The following is a 13,391-nucleotide window of genomic DNA, read 5'->3' as shown; positions in this document are numbered from 1 at the left end:
CTGGAGGTTAACCATGTTGTTAGCGTGGCTAGAAGATTGTGTTTGCTGACAAATTAAAGTAAGGCTGCCAAGTTGTGCTGGGAGAGAACTATGGTGTACCTTTTAAATCCTCCTACTAAGAGGATGAGACAGCTATTGTTTCTTTCATTTCCTAACCAACCATTCCTTGGCTTCTCCTAAGGAGCAATTGCTTTAGTAGGGATAAATATATGAGTGCATTTTGGGAAGTGTGATTTGGGGTGAAAAAAACAATATTGGGGAATAAACAAATGATTCATAGTCTCTTGGCAAGAGCAACAGTCTTATGGCACCTTAAAGACTAACAAATGTATTATAGCATAAACATAATGTAATGTGATATAAGATTTTGCATAATCTACAATAAATTTCTTAGTCTTTGAGCTACCATGAGGCTAACAGGGCCCCTCTGAAAGTTGTTCCTTTGGCAAGATTATACTTACAGTGCAATCCAATGCATGTGTACTAACAAGTAAGTCTCACTGAGTTCAATGAGGCTTATTCCCAAATAATAAGCCTGTTTGAAGAAATAGTGTTTCTTCTTTCTTCAAAAGAAAGCCTGTGTTTGAAGAAATAGTTACATTATTCCTTTGACATTTGTCATGTCCATACATCTTCCAACTTGTGTGGAAGTGGTTATCTCAGTGGTTCCCAAACCACGTCTGTGGCCCACCAGTAAGTCATAATTGGTCATGCAGCAGCATATTGGTTAAGAGGTCAACCTGCTCCCTAAGTGCCGGCTATGGACTAAAGGATAAAGGAGGAGCAAAGCCAGAAGAACTGTGTTTCCTTTAAAAGGCTAATTTATTGTGACACTTTTATGTGGACTTCTGTTAGCCCAGGAAGGCTTATGCTGCGATAAACCAGTCTCTAAAGTTTTCCCATTACATTTTGGGGGTGGGGGGTGGGGAGGTATTTATTTATGGATGTATTTATATACCACCTTTTCTCAAAGTGCTCTTTGGATATTGCTCAAGATGGTTTACACGGATAGGCTTCCTAGACCCTATAATGGTCTTTACAAAAGTTGTTCCACGTATATAGAACCCTTCAAACTGCAGCTGTTATTTGAAGTGGTGTAACCAGCTTCCTGAATGTTAGTTGCAGGAACATTCTGAGCTTTTCACAGGAAAGCCACACAGGATCTGGCAGGAGATCTTCTAGCTGTTACCCTTCTTTTCACTGACATTCCAACCACTCTCCCACCATGTTGCTCAACAGTGACTCCTCTCTGCCACAGAGTCACAACAGTTGGGATGGTTTTGTTTAAAAAACACAAAAAGATGCCTTTGTCGTGTTAAAATGTCCCAATAACAAAATATCACATTTTGGTGTTTAACACATTTTCCAGAAATTAAAATACAAGGGCTATTCTCAAACTAAGTACTACTTAGCTGTTTAAAAAAAAGACTTAAGGAAAGCAATGTAATACTGCTCAGAAGTTAACATCTCCATGCAAACTTCATCTGAATTGTCATGTCCTTTATTCCCAAAGGTTCCTGCCAGGGAGCTCAACCAGCTGGTAAACCCTTCTGAAGGTTGCTGTGTGTGGGCACGTGCATTGTCATGCAGAAGAAGCATTCCCATGACATGACAATTGCCTCAATTCAGATAATGTAGTGTTTTCCCCATATCATGTGGCAAGGAGTTCCACCAATTTTCTTTGGTCTGTCCTGACTCTCCCAACACTCAGTTTGAGTGGACGTGCCCTGGCTCTGGTGTCGTGTGAGAGGAAAAGAACCTCCCTCTATCTACTCTACCCAGTCCCTGCATTGTGTCTTCCCCCATATCATGTGGCAGGGAGTTTCACCAATTCATATTTTCTTTGGTCTGTCCTGTCTGCAGGGCCTGGTAAAGGGGGTAATTTGTACCCGGGCCCAGGGTCAGAAAGGGGACCCAGGAGCCAGAAAGTTCCTGGGATCTGACATTTTCCTATCTCACCTGAACTCGCTGCCTGCGCATGATCCTCGGGCACAACCACGTGCATGTAGTGTTAGTAGTGATGGCATCTTGCCTGGATGTCTTTAAGAGGGGATTGGACAAATTTCTGGAGGAGAAGTTCATTACGGGTTATAAGTCATAGTAGGTATGTGCAAGCTCTTGGTTTTAGAGGTAGGCTGCCTCTGATTGCCAGATGCAGGAAAGGGCACCAGGGCACAGGTTGTGTCTGTTGTCTTGTGTGCTCCCTGGGACATTTGGTGGGTCACTGAGATACAGGAAGCTGGACTAGATGGGCCCTTGGCCTGATCCAGCAGGGCTCTTCTTATGTTCTTAAGCCATACACACGGGGCTCAGAAATGCACCCTCCTTAACACAGTGTTAAATCCGGGAGGAAACTGGCTTGCTAGAGTAGTTCTTTGGCTTGTGGATCCCATATCCCATGAAGGAGTGTATAGAAACTCAGGGACCAGGTATGGGGCTACTGCTGCTGCAGAAGTTCATTTTGGTCCATTCTAGTGTGAGCCAAAATACAATTATGCTAATTTCCTGCAATAGATTTTCTATATTTTAAAGATTTTAGAGAGACTTAGGAGTGTGTTTGGCTTTCCATATTACTTTATCTAGCTGCCAATGCTGCATGATCAGGTAGACCTTGTCTCTGTATTAAGAAGCCTAGTAGAGCTGGGCTCCAAAGACTATTGTGGCTGTCAGTACCCTCCCACTATGCGATATTGCCCCCTGTTCTATCTGCCCCCATTGCTCTCTCCCCCTTTGGGAAGGGGCCCAGAAGAAACTTTGTACCCCCTGATAAAATTCTTCTCATACCAACACTCAGTGTGGTGGCTGTGCCCTGGCTCTGGTGTGTGTGAGAGGAAAAGAACCTTCCTCTGTCCACTCTACCCAGCCCCTGCATTGTGTCTTCCCCCACATCATGTGGCAGGGAGTTCCACCGATTCATATTTTCTTTGATCTGCCCTTTCTCCGAACACTCAGTGTGGTGGCTGTGCCCCGGCTCTGGTGTGTGTGAGGGGAAAAGAACCTCCCTCTGTCCATCCCAAGGTCTCTCCTCCAGACCCACCCAGGCCGTCTGCACTGAGTCTTTCAGCCTGGCTTCCTGAAGGGCCTGAGCGCTGAGCATCCTAGCTGGAGGTGCCACCTTTCTTGGCTCCGCTGCTAAAGTCGCGCATGCGCAGAAGAGCCGCAGCAGCCTCGCCTGGCGGAAAGCCCCCTAGCCTGAGACTGGGAAGCATCAGTCTTATCCGCCGGCTGCCTGGACACGCATGCGCAGTTGGTGTCTGCGCTGCCCCGCCCCCGGCTGGTAGCTTGGGAGCTGACCGTTAAAAATCGTTGATGCCGACGGGGACGAGGCGGTGGTGACGCGTACGGTGGGTCAGCGCGCGCTCCTGCTGGGGCTCGGGCGAGGCTATCCTGTCCGACCGTCCTTCACGGGAGGCTCGGCTCGGGCTCCTTCCTTTCCCTCCTCCAGGGCGGCGGCCCAGGGATGGGGCGCCCCGACCTTCCCCTCGCCAGGGCCGAGAGAGCCGAGCCTGGCGCCCCCTGAGCCCTCTCCCGCTGCCGAGGGACGAGCAGGTTGCAGGAGCGAGCGCGGCTCTACTTGGTCCTCCTCCGGCCTGAGGGGAGCCCCGCTGGGCCGGCACAGCGAACGTCCGTCTAGCTAAGCAGCCGCTTTGCCTCAGTCGGTGCGGTGCGGGTGCGGTGCGGGGGGGCAGGCAAGGCAGAGCCTCCCCACCCGAGTCCTTCGAGAAGCGCCACCGCCTGTGAGGCGCGGGTGGGGAGGCAGGTGAGGCAGAGTCTCCCCACCTGAGTGTTTTGAAAAGCACCACCGCCTGTGAGGTGCGCGGTGGGGAGGCAGGTGAGGCAGAGCCTCCCCACCGGCGTCCTTCAAAAAGCGCTGCTTCTGCTGTGTGAGGTGTGTTCATGTGGTGGGTGGCCTCACCTGCCTCCCCACTCAGCATCTTACAGGAGGTAGTGCTTTTTGAAGGATCCAGTGGGGAGGCTCTGCCTCACCTGCCTCCCCATCCGCCACATCTCCCTGGCACTGAGTAGTCCTTCAAAAAACCGTAGTCCTTTGGAAAGTACCACCACCATCCTGTGTGGTGTGCTTGCACAGCAGTGTTTTTTGAAGGTCTACAGCAGGGAGGCTCTGCCTCACCTACCTCTCAACCCATCACACATCCTGCTCAGTGCCCAGCATCTGGGAAGTCTGCAAGAGGGATGTGAAAGCAACAGCCACCCTTTGGTGTTTGTTCAAAGTATCTGCTCTTCAGAGGTGCCTCCACACCTGTTGCCTGGGCTGTAACTAGGGCAGAGCCTGATGAGGTTCTGCCTCATGTGCCATGCCAATTCAGGGCACATGACTGCTCCCAGAATCTGCTCTAGTCACAGAGGAGGCACTGATGGCTTTGTGTGCAGCGTGACCAGATGTTATAATTGCAAAACAGGACACGGCACCCTAAAATGTAGGATATCCAAGAAAAATGTAGGACATGACACAATAAAAGCTAAAAACACTCATATATTGATTTCATGGGGTTAATTTAAATATCATGGGGTTAAATTAAACATACGCACTGCTGAAACAGAGACGCGTGCATTGGTTTGGTCATGTCATGAGAATGGATGATGGCCAGATCCCAAAGGATCTCCTCTATGGAGAACTCATGCAAGGAAAGCGCCCTATAGGTAGACCACAGCTGCGATACAAGGACATCTGCAAGAGGGATCTGAAGGCCTTGGGAGTGGACCTCAACAAGTGGGAAACCCTGGCCTCTGAGTGCCCCACTTGGAGGCAGGCTGTGCAGCATGGCCTCTCCCAGTTTGAAGAGACACTTGGCCAACAGTCTGATGCTAAGAGGCAAAGAAGGAAGGCCCATAGCCAGGGAGACAGGCCAGGGACAGACTGCACTTGCTCCCAGTGTGGAAGGGATTGTCACTCCCTTATTGGCCTTTTCAACCACACTAGATGCTGTTCCAGAACCACCTTTCAGAGCACGATACCATAGTCTTTTGAGACTGAAGGTTGCCAACACTTATAGTTTTCAATTTAATAATATATATATATATTATTACATATAACTTAATTGTGAGAAGGCTTTGCGCTGCCTGCAGGGGCTGCTCACAGGAAAGAGGAGAACTTTTAAGTTCTTTTCCAGGACACTAGGCTAAAAAAGAGGACGTCCCGGAAAAAGAGGATATCTCGTCACCCTGTTGGGGTGCCCTTTTCCTTCCTCTCCTGCCCTCTCCTCCAGGGCGAACCAGGAAGTGACATCACAACATCAGGTGATGTCACTGTCCCATGCGCCGAGGCAGCGTGCTACAGCTCTACCTGCAGCTTCTGTTCCGCTGTCATCACAGCCACAGTACTGTTCATTGGTAGACTTGTTCAGTCCCCTTTTGAAGTTTTTTCAGCCTGTGGCCTTATGGTGGCAAATTCTGTAATAACAGCCCTTAAGAATGTGTGGAGTGCTTTTCATATATCCCATTGCATTGGCTGTATCCCACAGCCAAAAAAGCCCTGTTTTGAAATTAAATAAAGGGGACAGCAAGAACTGAAGGCTGTTTTGTTATTTCTAGGTAGCACACATCAGTTCAAGTTACCCCTGCTAATTGGGTAAGAGGCACTTTTTCAAGTGGGTGCTTCTCTTTTTAGCAGGGGGAGAGTAACTGGCCCACCTCACCCCAGCAGTGTCTTTTCTAGTGGCTGTCTGCTGGTGTTCTTTTTGCATCTTTTTAGAATGTGAGCCCTTTTGGGACAGGGAGCCATTAGTTATTTGATTTTTCTCTATAGACCGCTTTGTGAACTTTTAGTTGAAAAGCGGTATATAAATACTGTTAATAATAATAATAGTCTCTCAATCCTTTGGCTGAAGCCCACACTAGATTCCTCCTTTTAGGGGATCCTGACTCTCATGTGCACACTGCTGTACTATTATTCATAATTTGTTTGATTCCACAGGCCTGTGAAACTGAGGATCAGAAAAGCTTTTTATCCAAAATTATTATTATTATTATTATTATTATTATTATTATTATTATTATTATTATTATTATTATTATTATTATATAATTTCAAAGGAAAGTTGAAATAATTCCACTTTTCAACAGAAAGTTCACAAAGCGGTTTATGGAAAAAATCAAACAAGCAACTAATGGCTCCCTGTCCCAAAAGGGCTCACAATCTAAAAAGATGCAAAAGAACACCAGCAGACAGCCACTAGAAAAGACAGTGCTGGGGTGAGGAGGGCCAGTTACTCTACCCTTGCTAAATAAAAGAAGAGCACCCACTTAAAAAGTGTCTCTTACCCAGAGCAGGGTTTATGATGCTACCTCATTCGCAACAACTTCACAAAGTAGTTTAGAATGAGAGATAGCGACTGTTGTGTGGTCGCCTTAAGAGTTTAGTGGCTGAGTGGGGATTTGAACATTGGCCTCCACAGTCCAAACCCAACATTCTAGCCATTACTTTTTGTGCTAGCAAAGTTGGAAGTATGTTTTGATGGTGAACCTCCCTGTTGATTTATGGAAACATCTGAAGAAGTTTTTTTAATTTCAGAAGATCTTTAAAAATTGCTGATACCCAGACTGATTTTTGCTTGTTTCCTGTTTTTAAAGGTTTTGAAAATTGTTGTCTTGATTTATTTTTGTTTTTTATTTTTGTCATGTGTTTGTGTGTGTGGTTTTTTTAAAAATAAATATGTATGGGATTGTGCAGCATGGCAATCACAAAGAATAGGGACATTCCTGTTCACCCAATGCCATGTTTTACTTTCCACAGATGACTTTGCAAATCACTATTTATAAGATTCTAATACAAAACTTCGTTCTTTCAGTATTCCAGTGATGATTGTTGTATGATCAATGCATGGAAACACCAAATATGGCTTAAAGGGTTAATCTCCTGTTTTCTTCTGTTCTGTTCCCCACATTTTTGTAGGTAACATGCTCCTGAAGCCAGAGATATATCCGTAAATCAACAATGGCAAGTTTTGCCAGTCATTCAGAATTTCAACAATTTCCTTTAACTGTGTATGGATTTTGGTGAGTAGAACAGATTACTGACCTATTTTGTAAATGAAATTGCACGTAACCTACTCCTGCAATTTAGGAACTTGAAGACAGATTCTAGCAATATTGTCTCAGCCTAGGCATGCATTATTTAAGTTCTCTTTTAGTTCCATTTTGAGTATTGAAGTTATAGTTGTTCATCTGTTTCAGAAACACATATATATATAAGCTAGATGAGAACAATCCTGTATGTGTTTCTTCAGAAATAACTCTCACAGTATTCAGTGGCACTTGCTTCCAGGTAAATGTGCCTAGGATTACAACCTTAGAGAGTTAAAGCCATAAATTTATTAATCTACTGATCCCTGAGGGTTGTAGAGTGAAAGTGGTAGCATTGTGTGGTGCTGACTCTTATCCTACTCTGTACCTTTTTCTCTTGCAAGCAACACCAACCTTGCCTGCAGATAGTTACAGTGCTGCCACATCTGATATTCAACTGAAAATTGGAGCCAGCGACAATTCCTTCGTATTTGCCCAGAGCAGTGCAGAGCTTGGGCTTTAGTCAATTTAAACATCTGGGGTAGACTTTGAAATTGTTGTGTGTGTGTGTGTGTGTGTGTGTGTATTTGATGTTTCTTCTTTTTTCTTTTAATGTAATTCTTTGAAGACTGTGGGATCCTTGCCCTTCAGTTATAGACCACACATTTTCCTGCTGTTTTGAGTAAGTAATACAGAGCAACAGCTATATGTTCCTGCTCCTACTTGCCTAGCAATGTGAGAACGTATGATGATATCACCTATGAATCCATATTAGAATAATTGCAGTGCTAACTCAGAAGCATTGCGGTGTTCTTAAATCACTGGGAAGGAATGATTTCGCAAGTGCCTTAAAGGAATTCAAATTATGTTAAGATGGAATATTTATGTCCCTGCTAACTGGGCAAAGAGGCACCTTTCACAATGGTCTCCTTTTATAGTTAGCAGAGGCAGCAACTACCCCTTTCACCCCAGTATGACATCTTTTCCTGTGGTTGTTGCTGATGTCTGCTCTGTATCTTTTTTCATTGTTAGCCCATTTATTGATTTATATTACTATGTAAACCACTTTGTGAATTATTCTTATTGAAAAATGGGACATAGGTATTCTTAATAATAATACTTAGTGTTCTAATTTTTCCTTGCAATTTTCCTTCTAAGTAACCAGGTTTGCATGTCGGTTTTGAATGTTTCAGTGGCACTTGCCAGGGACACAATTGTTGCTCAGAGCCTACTGTATCTCAGTTTGATCAGTACGCTGTCATCAGTTTGCCTTAGCTTTTTTTATTGTTGCTACAGCTGCTTATATCCGTTGAGGTTTGTTTATAGCATGGAGTTGAGAATAACTTTTTAGAAAAGCAAATTTGGGCATACTCTTGGTCAGCTCATTGTTTGCATGCATGGAGGACAAGATGCAAAAGTTTCCGTATGGTAAACAATCTCCAGAGATTCCTGAGGCCAAATATGCTGCCCATATCTGTCATTGCCACCATGACCTGATATGCCAATGTAATGCCCCCTGCACTTCCTAACAGCACATCTTCTCCTGTAAGTCTCACTGTCCCTGATGTAAAACTCCCTTATGCCTGGACCTCATAAAATATCCAGCTAGAGTAAAGTTTCAATGAAGGGGTTCTTCCCCTCCCCCCATCTGTGTGCACACGTGCACGCATATCTGGAGTGGTTCCTACAACCTGTACCAAGCCCTGTTTCTTCCCAGCCCAGTAACATAAATAAGAAGTTGGCAGAGCTGTGCATTCAGGTCTCCTGAATCCATCAGCAGTGGAATTTTAGATGGAAAGAGCATGCCAGTTCAGTTCTCATCACTCTCAGCCTGTCAAGGTAAAGGGGGGCCTCTTGGGCATTGTGGGGTTTCCCTCCAACTGTGGAGTGCCTGTTCTCTTTCCCCCTGCCCCAGGCCTGGTCTAGAACAGCAGATGCCAAACTCAGGTCTATAGGCCAGATCTGGCGTGCTGGAAAAATTGTTCCTGCGCGGTGCTTTCCATTCTGCGCTGCAGCCTCTATTCATTGTGTCCAATCTTCCCCCAGTCTTGCGCCAGCCAGCCATGCCCCCTGGGAAATCAGGGTGCAGAGGCGTCTGAGATGACAGGAAGCAGAAGCGACTGGCAGGCACAAGGCTGGGGGAAGATCAGGTGCAGTGAACAGAAGCCGTAGCATTAAACGGAAAGTGCTGTGCTGTGTGGGAATGGCTTTTCCAGGATGCAGCAGTCTAGGAGGAGACTGCTGGTCTAGAATATGGCAGACAAGGTCTCCCTAATGCTAGCGAGCACTTAATCCATTTTCATCAACCAGATACTAACAACTGAATGTTTATTTTCTAATTGCTTTTTATAATATGTGAATATGATAATATGTAATTTCTGAGACATTCAGATGAACAACAGTTGTTTTCCCTTTCTTTTTTATAAGAAGTTCTGTATCTGTCCTAAGTGTTCCTAATCATGGAAATGAAATTAGAAGTTTTAGCCTCTACATGTATCAAGCAGAGGAAACCATGGCCTCGAATAACTTGGCTGGGGCAGGTAATCATCTGTTCATTTTTGTATAACTTACAATTGGAGTGCAATCCAAGCCAGAGATGCACTCCCTTCTTGAAATGCATGGGACTTAAAAATACTTAACTTTGGCTAGATTGTGCTCTATCTATCGTATTGTAGCAAAGAAGCCTTGCTTTGGAGAATGGTGACAGAGTTGTGAGAAAATGTAGTGGCACAATATTGACATTACTACAACACTCACATTAGTCCATAGGATTAACACTGTTCAGATAATATTTTTTTACTTTGTTTCTTTGTGTTAAATGACATAGGCCATAAGTTATCAGTGTCATTGCCCTCTCTTTCATCCATAGGCACATACATCTTCTCCATAACCAGGAAATGGGGGATGTGGGCAAGGGGAGTACTTTTGTCCATGTGAAGCATTTCTTTTTGTAAGAGAGAACAGTACATTCCTGACACATGAGGCTGGATAACAAGCATTACAGTGACATTTAATTTTATGCTTCTGTTTCTGTAATCATGGCTTAATAAAGTGGTTGTGTTTATTTGGGCATTGATTTTCAGACAAAAATAAATCAAAAGCAGGCATCTGAAATGAGACTGACTTTTTTTTTTAAATGATAGGAGAAAGAGGCAGTTTTTCTTTTAGACGACAGAAACATAAATGAAATTAACCTTGTTTCGGGAAAGACAAAGAAGAAGATTTCTCAGTTACATCCCTTGCTGAAAAATGTCATTGTTTTATCAACATCAAGAAATGGTTAAGTATTAACACTAATGAGTTGTACAGTGAATATGTTTTTGAATTATATAAATGATACTGTGATTTGTCTCCAAAGTTGCAGTAGTAGGCTGTCACTCAGGAAATTGGGTTTTCCCCCTCTGTTCCAACTGCAGCCTGCTGTGCCTCCAGAAAAGCTGCTCCTGAGGTTTGGGGCCCTCTTGAATGGCTCAGGAGACTACAGGAGGGGGGGGGGGATAATCAGTTATTGGACAGTGGCCCCTTTGATCTCTTTCTGTGCTGTGAGCAGTTTAGTCCAGTGGTTCTCACACATATAGCAGCAGGACCCACTTTTTAGAATGAGAGTCTGTTGGGACCCATTGGAAGTGATGTCATGACCTAAAGTGACATCATCAAGCAGGAAAATTTTTAACAATCCTAGGCTGCAATCCTACCCACACTTACCCAGGAGTAAGTCCTGTCTACTATCATTGTTAAAAGAATATACATAGTAGCTTGTTAAAAGTACAGGTCTGTAATCTCCCCAAATGCAGTTACATACCATAGTAGGAACAAGTCTAATATATTAAAAATAAAATATTGTAATGAATGGGGACCCACCTGAAATTGGCTCACGACCCACCAGTGGGTCTCGACCTACAGTTTGAGAAACACTGGTTTAGTCTATTAGTTATAATGGTACAATGAGAAAAGTGCTGATTTCCACTTGGCCCCCCCATGCCATTTTCCCCACACTGTTATAGAGTGTTCCCTGACCCTCGGAAGCAGATTTTCAAGGAGAGAATGCAGGGGCTACAATGGAGAGGAGGAGATGGAAAGTCTTCATTGTGTGAGTGATACTTTCCACACACAGATCACACCTTTGTGTTTAACAATTAAATGCGCGTTGTTTATTGGACCATCTTAACCTTTTGCTTACTGTAAACATGCAGGTGAACCGTCATTATATGTGATGGTTCTGTTCCTGGATCCCTCGTGGATACTGAATTGCACATGATATCAGATCACGTGGTTTTCAGGGTCCCCTGAGCTCTGACTGTGACCACAACCTTGCTCCAGTCACATCCAAAGCTGTTCTGGGGCCTATGGAGGCTGCGCGCAGCCTTCACAGGCCTCAGAACGGCCTCCAGAGGCCCTAGAAGAGCACTTCCGATTCTTGGCCGAAAATCAGAAGTGCCTTTGTAGGACCTATGCAGGCCATTCTGAGACCCGTTGAAGCTGTGTGCAGCCTTCATGGGCCTCAGAAAGGCCCCCCAAAGCGTTGAAAGACAACTTCTAGTTTTGCCCTCTAATCCTTTCAGGAGGCATTCTGAGGTCCATGGAGGCTGTGTGCAGGCCTCAGAAAGGCCCCCCGAAAGCATCGGAAGGCCCCCAAAAGTGTCAGAAGACAAAACCAGAAGTTGCCATCTAATGCTTTTGGGAGCACCAAAAGGCTTCCAAAGGTCCTAGAAGGGCACTTCCAGTTTTCAGCCGAAAATCAGAAGTATGCTTCTAGGACCTCCAGAGGCCATTCTGAGGCCTGTGGAGACTTCAGGTTGGGCCGGATGTGGCCAGAGGACCCATGTTGAGCCAAATCCACAGATCAAAAATCTGTGGATAAGTAGGCTCAGCCTGCACTCCTGATCTGAAGTCGTTTGTGGACTGAGGCCAAAGTTGCACTATGTTGAAAGTATTTTCTCCTTATTCAAACAGGAGCTTGGTTGTCTGGGTTGCTTAAAACGGGAGAGCTCTTCCTTTGGAACAAAGACCATGACACTCTAATAACTGTTCCAGCAATTGAAGAAGTTAAGCAAGTCATTACAGAAGCACAAGGTAGGAATAGTTCATCAATATATGTTTTAAAATTGTAGTTCTGCTCATAATTTTGCTTAAAATGAGGAGCTGTAGCTCAGTGGTGAATCATTTGTTTCATGTGCAGAAGGTCTCAGGTTCAATCTCAGGTATCTCCTTGTGGGGCAAAGACAAATTCCTCTCTGATACCCTGGAGAATTGCTGCCAGTACCTGCTGTAAATACAGAACTTGATGGACCAATGAGACAGCTTCCTATGTTAACCGAGAATGAAATCATCTGATTTATTAATACATTTTAATGTCATTTAGGGCGCAATCCTAACCCCTTATGTCAATGCTTTCCAGCACTGGCATAGCGGTGCCAATGGGACTTGTGCTGCATCCTGCAGTTGGGTGTCACTCATGGAGGCCTCCTTGAAGTAAGGGAATGTTTGTCCCCTTACCTCAGAGCTGCATTGCCCTTATGTCAGTGCTTAAAACACTGACACAAGGGGTTAGGATTACACCCTTAGTGATATGTAATATTTTAACTAATCTTATTGGTGGGCAATATAGTTTATAATAATAATAATAATAATAATAATAATAATAATAATAATAATAATAGTCTTTTATTAAAATAATAATTTTAATAATCTTGTTAAACTTATTGTTAATGATCTTATAATAATCTTTCAAAAATAATCTTTTAATAATTGTATTATAATAATTGATAATTATTATTATTGCCCAATCTTGATGGTGGGCAGTGCTATGAATAGACTGTACTACTCAGTGCAAATGGGAGGGAATCCTTGTACAGGAATAAACCATGTAGTATTTATGCCCCCCCCCAAGTCTAGTATTTTATTGTATGAGAGTCAAGAAATGCAATATAAAATTACTCATAATACCTTTTGATATTAGCTAGCATGCTGACACCTATTTCAGATAGATAATGTAAAGGTTGAAAAACTGTTCTGACACAGTTTTATTTTCTAGAATGTTCTGTGAGGTTGTACCTATATATTTCTGGTGATGGGGAAAAGTTGCTTCTCACTGCTCCAACGACCTGCATCTTTCTGTGGGAAAGCACAGAATATAAAAGTATGTCATCTAAGCATCCTTTAATGGGGCAGTGGTCACAAATTATTCCTGAAGCATCAGTTGTGTTACCATCTGTCGAAGAAAAAGAAACTGCAGTGAGTGCTGATTTTCTCAAAAATGAGGTAAAATAGCTTTCATCATGATCTTCATTAGGAATTGATAAAGAGTCTTTGTAAATTGTATAGCGATGTAACAGCTCTATGGGTTTTCTCTTTTTGGAAAATACCAT

General features: G+C 43.9%; 1 protein-coding gene across 1 annotated transcript in view; it reads left to right on the top strand.

The window, feature by feature from the left end:
• The first annotated feature begins 9,482 nt into the window (after positions 1-9,482).
• Positions 9,483-13,391, top strand: part of CPLANE1 (ciliogenesis and planar polarity effector complex subunit 1) — a 114,028-nt gene continuing 110,119 nt past the window's right edge. Inside the window, exons 1-4 of the mRNA XM_066615229.1 lie at positions 9,483-9,563; positions 10,167-10,302; positions 11,977-12,096; positions 13,058-13,284. Of these exons, the coding sequence (XP_066471326.1) occupies positions 9,483-9,563; positions 10,167-10,302; positions 11,977-12,096; positions 13,058-13,284 (564 nt within the window). The remainder of the gene's footprint in view (positions 9,564-10,166; positions 10,303-11,976; positions 12,097-13,057; positions 13,285-13,391) is intronic.

The sequence above is a fragment of the Tiliqua scincoides genome, chromosome 2 (genome assembly GCF_035046505.1).
Source record: "Tiliqua scincoides isolate rTilSci1 chromosome 2, rTilSci1.hap2, whole genome shotgun sequence".
NCBI classification, from domain to species: domain Eukaryota; kingdom Metazoa; phylum Chordata; class Lepidosauria; order Squamata; family Scincidae; genus Tiliqua; species Tiliqua scincoides.
Note: the sequence above shows the minus strand (reverse complement) of the source record. Positions and strands in the feature narration are given on the sequence as shown.